This window comes from Oncorhynchus gorbuscha, unplaced genomic scaffold (genome assembly GCF_021184085.1).
Source record: "Oncorhynchus gorbuscha isolate QuinsamMale2020 ecotype Even-year unplaced genomic scaffold, OgorEven_v1.0 Un_scaffold_3503, whole genome shotgun sequence".
Classification (NCBI taxonomy): Eukaryota; Metazoa; Chordata; class Actinopteri; order Salmoniformes; family Salmonidae; genus Oncorhynchus; species Oncorhynchus gorbuscha.
Genome location: NW_025747722.1, coordinates 32,175 through 47,847, shown reverse-complemented (window position 1 = coordinate 47,847; position 15,673 = coordinate 32,175). Strand labels below are relative to the sequence as shown.

The window sequence follows — 15,673 nt, the reverse complement described above, 5'->3', positions numbered from 1 at the left end:
GCATGTAGGTCTATATTATTAATGGATTGATCATATAGAAATATAGAACATTATTTTAACTTCTCCAAAGCAATTACATGTGGAACAGGAACCACTGACTCACTGCATTATTCTATAGTATTATCAAGACACCTGCTGTTAACTCTTAACTACTTAGGACACCTGCTGTTAACTCTTAACTACTTAGGACAGCTGCTGTTTACTCTTAACTACTTAGGACAGCTGCTGATGACTCTTAACTACTTAGGACAGCTGCTGTTAACTCTTAACTACTTAGGACAGCTGCTGTTTACTCTTAACTACTTAGGACAGCTGCTGTTTACTCTTAACTACTTAGGACACCTGCTGTTTACTCTTAACTACTTAGGACAGCTGCTGTTTACTCTTAACTACTTAGGATAGCTGCTGTTAACTCTTAACTACTTAGGACAGCTGCTGTTAACTCTTAACTACTTAGGACAGCTCACCAGGTGTCCTAAATATCTGCCGACTAAGTGGGACTAGAGACTTCATGCACAGTTACCCACCCACTTATACCCATAAGTGTAAAATGTCTTTATTCTCAGCACTTATACGACCAATTTTCTACTCTGAGACACTTTGGCGATATGGGCTCAAAATAGATCTCAAAATATTGTTATAAAAAAACATAGAATGATTGTTTCACATAATAATAAAAATAAGTATTAATATATTAATATAATAATAATAATAATAATAACTACTATAACTACTATTACTAATGTAACCCACTGTAAAGACTGGGTTTAGGTGATTGTGTTGCACTGATCATGTCCACGTTCTGGAACTGTCCCCGTCCCCGTACAGAACTGTCCGCGTCCCCGTACAGAACTGTCCCCGTCCCCGTACAGAACTGTCCGCGTCCCCGTACAGAACTGTCCCCGTCCCCGTACAGAACTGTCTGCGTCCGCGTACAGAACTGTCCTCGTCCCCGTACAGAACTGTCCTCATCCCCGTACAGAACTGTCCGCGTCCCCGTACAGAACTGTCCTCGTCCCCGTACAGAACTGTCCTCATCCCGTACAGAACTGTCCGCGTCCCCGTACAGAACTGTCCTCGTCCCCGTACAGAACTGTCCCCAAACAGAACTGTCCACGTCCCCGTACAGAACTGTCCTCGTCCCCGTACAGAACTGTCCGCGTCCCCGTACAGAACTGTCCCCAAACAGAACTGTCCGCGTCCCCATTCGGTGTGGCACCAAGCATATTGTCCGGTTACGTGCAGAGTTGGCTGAGGTGATCTTGGGGAATAACGACAGAGTTTGTTACAGTGTTGAAACACCAAAGTTTATTTTAGCTTTTTTCTTTACGGTGAGGGACAGTGTGAGTGTAGCCAGATCCTTTTCACTCTCTATCCTTGTTTCATTTTGTGGTTCACCGGATTCGTCATCATCATCGAGACGAGGGACAGACGAACGACCTGCTAGCCAGTCGTTACAGCTCGGTAAGCTAGCTAGCTACTCTACCAGCAGCATCCTAGTTATCCTAGCCAGTCGGTACAGCTCGGTAAATTAGCTAGCTACTCTACCAGCAGCATCCTAGTTATCCTAGCTAGTCGGTACAGCTCGGTAAGCTAGCTAGCTACTCTACCAGCAGCATCCTAGTTATCCTAGCTAGTCGGTACAGCTCGGTAAGCTAGCTAGCTACTCTACCAGCAGCATCCTAGTTATCCTAGCTAGTCGGTACAGCTCGGTAAGCTAGCTAGCTACTCTACCAGCAGCATCCTAGTTATCCTAGCTAGTCGGTACAGCTCGGTAAGCTAGCTAGCTACTCTACCAGCAGCATCCTAGTTACCATAGCTACTCTACCAGCAGCATCCTAGTTACCATGGCTACCACTACATCATCTCCGGCTGTCTGCATTTCTTGTGGACCGAGGTGAGGCTTCTCCCTCTCTCGTTGACAGATGCTGGCTATCTCTGTCCGGTTCTCCTCTCCTCACTAGATGGACGGTAACTTTAGTGTTTAAACCCTCTGTGTCTAATGACCGAACTTTTGAATATTATTTTCAGGGCGCCTCAATAGCAGGTATTGAACCCCATGTAAATAATCACTAGTCAGAACCTCAACCTCAGTATACATTCATTATAAACATCATAATAATAATAATAATATATGCCATTTAGCAGACGCTTTTATCCAAAGCGATATCTGATATTGTGAGTAAACAACCTCGAGAGTGCGTCTTCCAGCCCTCCAATAAATTACATAATCCAACCCTCCCGGTTAGTAAATGTACCTCAACATGCCCCCGGAGAAGGCAGAGTAACGACACCAGCCTTTTAGCGGGGCTGACAGACTGACTACAACGCTCGCGTCGATAAATTAATTTCGTCATTTTAAATGACACACTGCTCTCGCGCCATTAACTAACGTCTGGAAGTCAGTTATATTTGTGACGCAGTTCGCGCTGCATCTCCTCATTGGTTTATAGAAGCAGGTACCCACGCGCCATTAACTAACATCTGGAAGTCAGTTCTATTTGTGAAACTCTTCTTATGTTTCCCCATCTGAGCTCAGAGTAGATGAGAGATGTAATGTTTGTCTCTGTTGTGTTGAAGTCCAATCAAGCAGGAGAGACCAGCCTCCCCTGTTCCCAGCTGTGTGTCCATGAAGAGTGACCAGTCTATGGATCCTCCTATGAAGTTTAGAGAGGGAGACATTTCTAATGAACAAAGGTAAGAAGAACTCATGGGTCCTGGTCAGTGAGTTAAACAACACTGTCTCTAGTCATTTCTCCTCCCATTTTCCCATTTATTGTTGTTGTTTTCATAATCCATAGGCTCATCATTTTGTCCATTTTCATAGTCCTAAAACTATATTAAACAAACACAACGTTCCCTTCGTGTGTGTGTGTGTGTGTGTGTGTGTGTGTGTGTGTGTGTGTGTGTGTGTGTGTGTGTGTGTGTGTGTGTGTGTGTGTGTGTGTGTGTGTGTGTGTGTGTGTGTGTGTGTGTGTGTGTGTGTGTGTGTGTATATTCCCTGGATGAGATGTAACCTCATGTTTTGTCCACAGAAACCAACAGGAGAGATCAGAGTCAGAGATTCTCAGTGGTCAGTCTTCCCAGAGTCATCAAACAGACCTTGCCTCCATATTCAGTGTATGTGGTCCTGTTATGTACATTTGTTTTTGTTTACCTCAAGAAAAGTTGATCTGTCAATCATTCATTAATGTGTTAATGAGAAGCATTTATTCTCTTGCTTAACTAATTTACTTAATTTTTTCCAGATGCTTGAAGAGAAAATTATGACATTTGTGAAGAACGAGCTGAAGATGTTCAAGAGGATTCTTGGTCCAGAACTCCCAGAAGGCTTTGAGAGTCAGAAGCGGGAAGTGGTGGACGCTGAAGATGAGAAGCAGGAGAGCAGTGCCAGAGAGGGGGCTCTGAAGATCACACTGCACGTCCTGAGGAAAATGAACCAGATGGAGCTTGCTGACACACTGGAGAAATGTAAGATCTGTCTGCCTCATGTTGAATGATGTTTTATAACATTTAAAAGCTGAAGCTAAAGTAGAGATGAAGTAGCTGTGTAACTCAATGATATTGTAGCAGCCTTAACACAACACCTAGTGACCTCATCAAGTAGCAGCAGGGATGTGTTGTGTTGATTAATTTAGAGAAAGAGAGAACATTAATAATACCATCAATAATACCAATAATAATATAATCAGTCACACCAGTCTGTAATGCATTATGACAACATTTACACATTTATACAGTCAGTTTAGAGAACACATTATTATAATTTACAACTTTATAACAGTCCTTAAATACTGTAGGCATTAAAACAGACATAATATTAATATCCTCTGTTATTTCTTCATTCAGATGAGCTTGCTGTGATTTGCCAACGTGAACTCAAATCTAATCTAAAGAAGAAGTTTCAATGTGTATTTGAGGGGATCGCTCAACAAGGAAACCCAACACTTCTCAATAAGATCTACACAGAGCTCTACATCACAGAGGGTGGAACAGGAGAGGTCAATAATGAACATGAGCTGAGACAGATTGAGACAACAACCAGGAAACAAGCAAGACCAGAGACTCCAATCAAATGTAACGACATCTTCAAACCCTTAACTGGACAAGACAAACCTATCAGAACTGTGCTGACAAAGGGAGTCGCTGGCATTGGAAAAACAGTCTCTGTGCAGAAGTTCATTCTGGACTGGGCTGAAGGAAAAGCAAACCAGGATGTCCAATTCGTATTTTCATTCCCTTTCCGGGAGCTGAATTTGATGAAAGATGACAAACACACTTTCATTGAACTTCTTAATCACTTCTCAGTGGAAACCAAACAATCAGGAATCTCCAACTACAACAAGTACAAAGTTCTGTTCATCTTTGATGGTCTGGATGAGTGCCGACTGCCCCTAGACTTCCAGAAGAACAAGATCTGTTGGGACGTCACAGAGTCAACCTCAGTGGATGTTCTGCTGACAAATCTCATCAAGGGAAATCTGCTTCCCTCTGCTCTCCTCTGGATAACTACCCGACCTGCAGCAGCCAATAAGATCCCTTCAGGGTGTGTTGACCAGGTGACAGAGGTACGAGGGTTCAATGACCCACAGAAGGAGGAGTACTTCAGGAAGAGATTCAGGGATGAGGACCTGTCCAGCAGAATCATCTCACACATAAAGACATCAAGGAGCCTTCAGATCATGTGCCACATTCCAGTCTTCTGTTGGATTTCTGCAACAGTCCTTGAACACATGCTGGAACATAAGAGAGAAGAGATGCCCAAGACTCTGACTGAGATGTACACACACCTTGTGGAGTTTCATACCAAACAGAAGAATGAAAAGTATCATGGGAAAGAAGAGACAGGTCCACACTGGAATAAAGAGAGCATTCTGTCACTGGGAAAACTGGCTTTTCAACAGCTTGTGAAGGGCAATCTGATTTTCTATGAAGAAGACCTGAAAGAGGCTGGCATTGATGTTAATGAAGCCTCAGTCTACTCAGGATTGTGCACACAGCTCTTTAAAGAGGAATGTGGGCTGTACCAGGACAAGGTGTACTGCTTTGTTCATCTGAGCATTCAGGAGTTTCTGGCTGCTGTATATGTGTTCCTCTCATTCATCAACAACAATGAGAATCTAATGGCCGAACCGCAATCAATGTCCAGGAACCTTTCTGCTCTGTTCAGAGACAAGCGTAAAGTTACTGTCTACAAGAGTGCTGTGGATAAAGCCTTACAAAGTGAGACGGGAAACCTGGACCTTTTCCTCCGCTTCCTTCTGGGCCTCTCACTGGAGTCCAATCAGAAGCACTTACGAGGTCTACTGACAAAGACAAGAAGCAGCTCACAGAGCCATGTAGAAACAGTCAAGTACATCAAGGAGAAGATCAGGGAGAATCCCTCTCCAGAGAGGAGCATCAATCTGTTCCACTGTCTGAATGAACTGAATGACCATTCTCTAGTGGAGGAGATCCAAAGCTACCTGAGATCAGGAAGTCTCTCAGAAGACAACCTGTCACCTGCACAGTGGTCAGCTCTGGTCTTTGTGTTGCTGACTTCAGAAAAGGAGCTGGATGTGTTTGACCTGAAGAAATACTCCAGATCAGAGGAAGGTCTTCTGAGGCTGCTGCCAGTGGTCAAAGCCTCCAGAGCTGCTCTGTGAGTAAATAAAATGACATATAAGAACTAATCATCAGGAAGAAATATTCAGTTTAGAGTAAAATATGTGTTATAATATGTATATAATATATTGAAAAGCACATTGAATAAATGCATTGATTTTCACATTAGTATAACATTTTGACCACACAATTCAAGGAGACGGAAGATGAATCTATATGTTGTTTGAGAGAATAAACCAAATGCATCTGCCATTGTCCTTCTACACTAATCGTTAAATTAACAGTGTGTTTGTGAAGTCATGATGATCTCTTTGCAGGTTGTCAGGCTGTGGAGTCACAGAGGAAGGCTGTGCTTCTCTGGTCTCAGCTCTGAGGTCAAACCCCTCACACCTGAGAGAGCTGGACCTGAGTAACAATGACCTGAAGGATTCAGGAGTGGAGCTGCTCTCTGCTGGACTGGGGAATCCCCACTGTAAACTGGAGACTCTGAGGTCAGTATTCCTGTAGTTGGTCAACAAGTGATAACTGTTCACCAGATCCACATGTGTTTACCAGACACACATAGTCCACACCATATGTGTTTGGACAGTGAGGTTTATAGTTTAAATTTGGTTGTGTTTGTGACTGAGATGGCCGCCTCGCTTCGCGTTCCTAGGAAACTATGCAGTTTTTTGTTTTTTTACGTGTTATTTCTTACATTAGTACCCCAGGTCATCTTAGGTTTCATTACATACAGTCGAGAAGAACTACTGAATATAAGATCAGCGTCAACTCACCATCAGTACGACCAAGAATATGCTTTCCGCGACGCGGATCCTGTGTTCTGCCTTACAAACAGGACAACGGAATGGATCGCATGCAGCGACCCAAGGAAACGACTCCGAAAAAGAGGGAAACGCGGCGGTGTTCTGGTCAGACTCCGAAAAAGGGCACATCGCGCACCACTTCCCAGTATTCTTCTTGCCAATGTCCAGTCTCTCGACAACAAGGTTGATGAAATCCGAGCAAGGGTGGCATTCCAGAGGGACATCAGAGACTGCAACGTTCTCTGCTTTACGGAAACATGGCTTACTGGGAAAACGCTATCCAGGGCGGTGCAGCCAACGGGTTTCTCCACGCATCGCGCCGACAGAAACAAACATCTATCTGGTAAGAAGAGTGGAGGGGGCGTATGCCTCATGACTAACGGGACATGGTGTGATGAAGGAAACATACAGGAACTCAAATCCTTCTGTTCACCTGATTTAGAATTCCTCACAATCAAATGTAGACCGCATTATCTACCAAGAGAATTCTCTTCAATTATAATCACAGCCGTATATATCCCCCCCCAAGCAGACACATCGATGGCTCTGAACGAACTTTATTTAACTCTTTGCAAACTGGAAAACATTTATCCGGAGGCTGCATTCATTGTAGCTGGGGATTTTAACAAAGCCAATCTGAAAACAAGACTCCCTAAATTTTATCAGCATATCAATTGCGCAACCAGGGGTGGTAAAACCTTGGATCATTGTTACTCTAACTTCCGCGACGCATATAAGGCCCTGCCCCGCCCCCCTTTCGGAAAAGCTGACCACGACTCCATTTTGCTGATCCCTGCCTACAGACAGAAATTAAAACAAGAGGCTCCCACGCTGAGGTCTGTCCAACGCTGGTCAGACCAAGCTGACTCTACACTCCAAGACTGCTTCCATCACGTGGACTGGGACATGTTTCGTATTGCGTCAGATGGGAATATTGACGAATACGCTGATTCGGTGTGCGAGTTCATTAGAACGTGCGTTGAAGATGTCGTTCCCATAGCAACGATAAAAACATTCCCTAACCAGAAACCGTGGATTGATGGCAGCATTCGCGTGAAACTGAAAGCGCGAACCACTGCTTTTAATCAGGGCAAGGTGTCTGGCAACATGACTGAATACAAACAGTGCAGCTATTCCCTCCGCAAGGCTATTAAACAAGCTAAGCGTCAGTACAGAGACAAAGTGGAATCTCAATTCAATGGCTCAGACACAAGAGGCATGTGGCAGGGTCTACTGTCAATCACGGACTACAAGATGAAATCCAGCCCAGTCACGGACCAGGATGTCTTGCTCCCAGGCAGACTAAATAACTTTTTTGCCCGCTTTGAGGACAATACAGTGCCACTGACACGGCCTGCAACGGAAACATGCAGTCTCTCCTTCACTGCAGCCGAGGTGAGTAAGACATTTAAACGTGTTAACCCTCGCAAGGCTGCAGGCCCAGACGGCATCCCCAGCCGCGCCCTCAGAGCATGCGCAGACCAGCTGGCCGGTGTGTTTACGGACATATTCAATCAATCCCTATACCAGTCTGCTGTTCCCACATGCTTCAAGAGGGCCACCATTGTTCCTGTTCCCAAGAAAGCTAAGGTAACTGAGCTAAACGACTACCGCCCCGTAGCACTCACTTCCGTCATCATGAAGTGCTTTGAGAGACTAGTCAAGGACCATATCACCTCCACCCTACCTGACACCCTAGACCCACTCCAATTTGCTTACCGCCCAAATAGGTCCACAGACAATGCAATCTCAACCACACTGCACACTGCCCTAACCCACCTGGACAAGAGGAATACCTATGTGAGAATGCTGTTCATCGACTACAGCTCGGCATTCAACACCATAGTACCCTCCAAGCTCGTCATCAAGCTCGAGACCCTGGGTCTCGACCCCGCCCTGTGCAACTGGGTACTGGACTTCCTGACGGGCCGCCCCCAGGTGTGAGGGTAGGCAACAACATCTCCTCCCCGCTGATCCTCAACACGGGGGCCCCACAAGGGTGCGTTCTGAGCCCTCTCCTGTACTCCCTGTTCACCCACGACTGCGTGTCCACGCACGCCTCCAACTCAATCATCAAGTTTGCGGACGACACAACAGTGACGAGACGGCCTACAGGGAGGAGGTGAGGGCCCTCGGAGTGTGGTGTCAGGAAAATAACCTCACACTCAACGTCAACAAAACTAAGGAGATGATTGTGGACTTCAGGAAACAGCAGAGGGAACACCCCCCTATCCACATCGATGGAACAGTAGTGGAGAGGGTAGCTAGTTTTAAGTTCTTCGGCATACACATCACAGACAAACTGAATTGGTCCACTCACACTGACAGCGTCGTGAAGAAGGCGCAGCAGCGCCTATTCAACCTCAGGAGGCTGAAGAAATTCGGCTTGTCACCAAAAGCACTCACAAACTTCTACAGATGCACAATCGAGAGCATCCTGGCGGGCTGTATCACCGCCTGGTACGGCAACTGCTCCGCCCTCAACCGTAAGGCTCTCCAGAGGGTAGTGAGGACTGCACAACGCATCACCGGGGGCAAACTACCTGCCCTCCAGGACACCTACACCACCCGTTGTTACAGGAAGGCCATAAAGATCATCAAGGACATCAACCACCCGAACCACTGCCTGTTCACCCCGCTATCATCCAGAAGGCGAGGTCAGTACAGGTGCATCAAAGCTGGGACCGAGAGACTGAAAAACAGCTTCTATCTCAAGGCCATCAGACTGTTAAACAGCCACCACTAACATTGAGTGGCTGCTGCCAACACACTGTCATTGACACTGACCCAACTCCAGCCATTTTAATAATGGGAATTGATGGGAAATGATGTAAATATATCACTAGCCACTTTAAACAATGCTACCTTATATAATGTTACTTACCCTACATTATTCATCTCATATGCATATGTATATACTGTACTCTACATCATCGACTGCATCCTTATGTAACACATGTATCACTAGCCACTTTAACTATGCCACTTTGTTTACTTTGTCTACACACTCATCTCATATGTATATACTGTACTCGATACCATCTACTGTATGCTGCTCTGTACCATCACTCATTCATATATCCTTATGTACATGTTCCTTATCCCCTTACACTGTGTATAAGACAGTAGTTTTGGAATTGTTAGTTAGATTACTTGTTGGTTATCACTGCATTGTCGGAACTAGAAGCACAAGCATTTCGCTACACTCGCATTAACATCTGCTAACCATGTGTATGTGACAAATAAAATTTGATTTGATTTGATTTTGATTTATATTTTTCCTAATAGAAACTAAATGGTGAATAATGTCCTGTCATTTTGGAGTCACTTCACTTGTATTGTCAGTAAGAATAGAATATGTTTCTGAACACTTCTACATTCATGTGGATGGTACCATGATTATGGATAATAATGAATGAATCGAGAATAATGATGAATGATGAAGTTACAGAGGTACAAAGATCAGACCCCTCTGTTATTGGTATGGTGAGAGGTTAGCATGTTTTGTTGTATCCTCTGTTATTGGTAATGGTGAGAGGTTAGCATGTTTTGTTGTAGTCTCTGTTATTGGTAATGGTGAGAGGTTAGTTTTTGTTGTAGTCTCTGTTATTGGTAATGGTGAGAGGTTAGCATGTTTTGTTGTAGTCTCTGTTATTGGTAATGGTGAGAGGTTAGCATGTTTTGTTGTAGTCTCTGTTATTGGTAATGGTGAGAGGTTAGCATGTTTTGTTGTAGTCTCTGTTATTGGTAATGGTGAGAGGTTAGCATGTTTTGTTGTAGTCTCTGTTATGTTTTGGTAATGGTGAGAGGTTAGCATGTTTTGTTGTAGTCTCTGTTATTGGTAATGGTGAGAGGTTAGCATGTTTTGTTGTAGTCTCTGTTATTGGTAATGGTGAGAGGTTAGCATGTTTTGTTGTAGCCTCTGTTATTGGTAATGGTGAGAGGTTAGCATGTTTTGTTGTAGTCTCTGTTATTGGTAATGGTGAGAGGTTAGCATGTTTTGTTGTAGTCTCTGTTATTGGTAATGGTGAGAGGTTAGCATGTTTTGTTGTAGTCTCTGTTATTGGTAATGGTGAGAGGTTAGCATGTTTTGTTGTAGTCTCTGTTATTGGTAATGGTGAGAGGTTAGCATGTTTTGTTGTAGTCTCTGTTATTGGTAATGGTAGAGGTGAGAGGTTAGCATGTTTTGTTGTAGTCTCTGTTATTTAATGGTGAGAGGTTAGCATGTTTTGTTGTAGCCTCTGTTATTGGTAATGGTGAGAGGTTAGCATGTTTTGTTGTAGTCTCTGTTATTTTTGTTTGTGAGAGGTTAGCATGTTTTGTTGTAGCCTCTGTTATTGGTAATGGTGAGAGGTTAGCATGTTTTGTTGTAGTCTCTGTTATTGTTAATGGTGAGAGGTTAGCATGCTTTGTTGTAGTCTCTGTTATTGTTAATGGTGAGAGGTTAGCATGTTTTGTTGTAGTCTCTGTTATTGTTAATGGTGAGAGGTTAGCATGTTTTGTTGTAGTCTGTTATTGGTAATGGTGAGAGGTTAGCATGTTTTGTTGTAGTCTGTTATTGTTAATGGTGAGAGGTTAGCATGCTTTGTTGTAGTCTCTGTTATTGTTAATGGTGAGAGGTTAGCATGTTTTGTTGTAGCCTCTGTAACTTTCTCACTCATTATTATTCATGATTCTTTAATGATTTTTCTTAATCATGGCATCATCAGGATTAATTTATTATTGTTTAGAAACATGTTATCTACTCTCTTAGACAGAAAATGACTCCAGTCATCATCCACCATTTTATTATTGGGCAAAACACAACCAAAACAAACTGCAAATGCAACCAACGAGTTTACGACCAAATACTAAACTTTTGACTACTTTAATACACTATAAGTGAATTGGTCAGAATACTTAAGACTTCTTCTAATGGGGAGACTGGAAACATAAATTGTTTTCATTTTTAATAGTGAAACATTTGTCTTAAAATACCCTCAAATTAAAGGTGACATTATATACTGTCACGTCATATGAAACATTTGACCTCAAATCCAAAATGTTGGAGTATAGAGACACATTTAAAATGTTAGCTTCACTGTCTAAATAGATATGGTGTGGACTGTTTACTCAATACAATCTAAATCTGATACCTCACTGTCTGTCTTATGACTGATACTGATGCTGCTTTTTAAACTGGTCTGGTCAGTCTACTATAATATGTGTTATATTTGTTTCTCTCTTCAGGCTGCCAGGCTGCCTAGTCACAGAGGAAGGCTGTGCTTCTCTGGTCTCAGCTCTGAGGTCAAACCCCTCACACCTGAGAGAGCTGGACCTGAGCTACAATCACCCAGGAGACTCAGGAGTCAGACTGCTCTCTGCTGGACTGGAGGATCCACACTGCAGACTGGAGAAACTCAAGTATGTAGAGGGTTTATGTCAATGTTCATATCAGACATGTTGGACTTATCAGGCTGGTTAAGACAAACATTCTGACCAACACTTGTACAAAGTTATATGCTCTGTGTGTGTGTCCTGTCTGTATGTGGACAAAGTTGTGTGTGTTCAGTGTTCAGTGAGTGCAGTGCAGTGTAAATCTCTCAATCTCTCACACACTGGACACACACACACACACACACACACTGGATTCACACACTGGACACACACACACACAGACACTCACAAACTGGACACACACACACACACACACACACACACACACACACACACACACACACACACACACACACACACACACACACACACACACACACACACACACACACACACACACACACTGGACACACACACTGGACACACATACACTGGACACACACACACTGGACACAAACACACTGGACACAAACACACTGGACACAAACACACACACACACTGGACACACACACACTGGACACACACACACTGGACACACACACAAATAAACATTCGCTTGATATATGCTATATACGTGTGTGTGTGTGTGTGTGTGTGTGTGTGTGTGTGTGTGTGTGTGTGTGTGTGTGTGTGTGTGTGTGTGTGTGTGTGTGTGTGTGTGTGTGTGTGTGTGTGTGTGTGTGTGTGTGTGTGTGTGTGTATCCCTCAATGACTGTCTGTTCTTCTGCTTACCGCTACAGTGTGGAACATGGTGGAGAGGACAGAATGAAACCTGGGCTTAGAAAATGTGAGTGTTGACTGCTGTGAAGAATATGACTAAGAATAAGTCTTAATTCAAGTTAAGTCAAAGTCAAAGACCATCATCATTACTGACTTGGTCATATTAAATATCAGCTGTAGTTCTACAGAAGCAGAAATCAGGGACACCAAAGATTACAAAGAGTTGCTTTGAGTGTGTGTGTGTGTGTGTGTGTGTGTGTGTGTGTGTGTGTGTGTGTGTGTGTGTGTGTGTGTGTGTGCGTGTGCGTGTGCGTGTGCGTGTGCGTGTGCGTGTGTGTGTGTGTGTGTGTGTGTGTGTAATTATTGTGAATAAGTGTGTTTTATATTACCATACAGTATAACCTATGATCATTCAACAAGTCTCAAGTTACCTTAACTTCTCCTTTTGATACCTAGAAACATCTACATTAAATGAATTAGTGAAAAGTGAGTTAACATTCTAATGTGGATGATGATGATTTCTAATATTGTGTCTGGTTTCATCCATCAGATGTCTGTGATCTCACACTGGACCTAAACACAGTAAACAGACACCTCTCTCTGTCTGAGGAGAACAGAAAGGTGACATGGAGGACAGAGGAGCAGCCGTATCCTGATCACCCAGAGAGATTTGAGGACTGGGAACAGGTGCTGTGTAGAGAGGGTCTGACTGGGCGCTGTTACTGGGAGGTAGAGTGGACTGGGAGAGGGGCTGTTATAGGAGTGACATATAAAGGAATCAACAGGAGAGGAAGGGTTAAGGACTGTTGTCTTGGATACAATGACAAGTCCTGGAGTCTGCTCTGCTATGACAACAGTTACATTGCCTATCACAATGATAATCTCACTAACATAGACGTCCACCCCTCCAGCTCCCACAGAGTAGGAGTGTATCTGGACTGGCCAGCCGGCACTCTGTCCTTCTATAGAGCCTCCTCTGACACACTGACCCACCTGATCACATTCACCTCCACATTCACTGAGCCCCTCTATCCAGGGTTTGGGGTTTGGGGTGATGATGGGATTTGGGTGTCCCTCTGTCAGTGATACACACACACTATCTCACTCACACACAGACACACTGGACGGACACACACACACATTTACATTACATTTAAGTCATTTAGCAGACGCTCTTATCCAGAGCGACTTACAAATTGGTGCATTCACCTTATGGCATCCAGTGGAACAGTCACTTTACAATAGTGCATCTAAATCTTAAAGGGGGGGGGGGGTGAGAGGGATTACTTTATCCTAACAAGTCCAATAGCACACACACTCTGGACACAATGTACACACACACACACACTCTGGACACACTGTACACACACACACACACTCTGGACACACTGTACACACACACACACACACACACACACACACACACACACACACACACACACACACACACACACACACACACACACACACACACACACACACACACACACACACACACACACACACACACACTCTGGAAACACACACACACTCTGGACACACACACACACTCTGGACACACTGTACACACTGTACACACACACTCTGGACACACACACACACACACACAAACTCTGGAAACACACACACACTCTGGACACACACACACACACACACACACACACACACACACTCTGGACACACACACACACACTCTGGACACACACACACACACTCTGGACACACACTCTGGACACACACACACACTCTGGACACACACACACACACACTCTGGACACACACACACACACACACTCTGGACACACACACACACACTCTGGACACACACACACACTGGACACACACACAGACACACACTCTGGACACACACACACACACACTCTGGAAACACACACACACACACTCTGGACACACACACACACTCTGGACACACACACACACACACACACACACACACACACACACACACACACACACACACACACACACACACACACACACACACACACACACACACACACACACACACACACACACACTCTGGACACACACACACACACACTCTGGACACACACACACACACACACACTCTGGACACACACACACACACACTCTGGACACACACACACACACACACACACACACACACACACACACACACACACACACACACACACACACACACACACACACACACACACACACACACACTCTGGACGGACACACACACACACACACACACACTCTGGACGGACACACACACACACACACTCTGGACACACAGACACACACACACTCTGGACACACACACTCTGGACACACACACACCCTGGACACACACACACACACTCTGGACACACACACACACACTCTGGACACACACACACACACTCTGGACACACACACACACACACTCTGGACGGACTCACACACACTCTGGACGGACACACACACACACACACACACTCTGGAAGGACACACACACACTGGACACACACACACACACACACTCTGGACAAATACACACACTCTGGGCACACACACACACTCTGGACACACACACACTCTGGACACACACACACACTGGACACACACACACACACACTCTTGACACACACACACACACTCTGGACACACACACACACATTCTGGACACACACACACACACACATTCTGGACACACACACACACACACATTCTGGACACACACACATGCGCGTCTTTCTATAGTTGTGAGGCCCTCTTACAACAACACTGTAAAAATACCAATGTGATCATGTTTTGTCTTTTATGTTGAAAAACGAATTATATAATTATATATAATTATATATGGACATACGCTCCATAGTTGTACAAGTATACAAGGATATATTGTACTTTTCATTATAAAACTTACTTGATACAAGAAAAGGCTGTTAATTGTGAAAACAGTTTGTTTATTGATTTTACGTTTCCTCTGTCAGGTTGATGTTAACCTGCGACTGGTTGAAACATGAAACAAATATGAAATGAAATACAAAACAATTAAATATGTGGAATAGAATTAAACAAATTGTACAATTAGTACAACAGAGTGTTGTGATGCAGGGTTACTATAGCAACATAGTGCTGTAATGCAGGGTCACTATAGCAACAGAGTGTTGTGATGCAGGTATAGGTAGTATGA

At 44.1% G+C, this 15,673-nt stretch overlaps 1 protein-coding gene across 3 annotated transcripts; it reads left to right on the top strand.

Moving 5' to 3' along the window:
• The first annotated feature begins 2,181 nt into the window (after positions 1–2,181).
• Positions 2,182–13,701, top strand: LOC124027707 (NLR family CARD domain-containing protein 3-like). Of its 3 annotated transcripts, XM_046340077.1 has the most exons (8): positions 2,186–2,697; positions 3,046–3,120; positions 3,249–3,471; positions 3,850–5,641; positions 5,922–6,095; positions 11,640–11,813; positions 12,528–12,574; positions 13,058–13,700. In XM_046340077.1, exons 3-8 carry the CDS (start codon positions 3,249–3,251, stop codon positions 13,591–13,593), a joined length of 2,946 nt encoding a protein of 981 aa, XP_046196033.1. In that variant the 5' UTR covers positions 2,186–2,697; positions 3,046–3,120; the 3' UTR covers positions 13,594–13,700. The 3 variants fall into 3 exon arrangements, with proteins under 3 accessions (XP_046196035.1, XP_046196033.1, XP_046196034.1); XM_046340079.1 differs by lacking the exon at positions 12,528–12,574 and having other exon boundaries at positions 2,182–2,697; positions 13,058–13,198; XM_046340078.1 differs by lacking the exon at positions 2,186–2,697 and having other exon boundaries at positions 3,037–3,120; positions 13,058–13,701.
• Positions 13,702–15,673: the final 1,972 nt, after the last annotated feature.

Coding starts and splice junctions, on each gene's coding strand:
- LOC124027707 (XM_046340078.1), top strand. CDS start 3,249: ATGCTTGAAGAGAAAATTATGACATTTGTGAAGAACGAGCTGAAGATG. Junction 3,472..3,849: donor TGCTGACACACTGGAGAAAT/GTAAGATCTGTC, acceptor TTCTTCATTCAG/ATGAGCTTGCTGTGATTTGC. Junction 11,814..12,527: donor TGCAGACTGGAGAAACTCAA/GTATGTAGAGGG, acceptor TTACCGCTACAG/TGTGGAACATGGTGGAGAGG.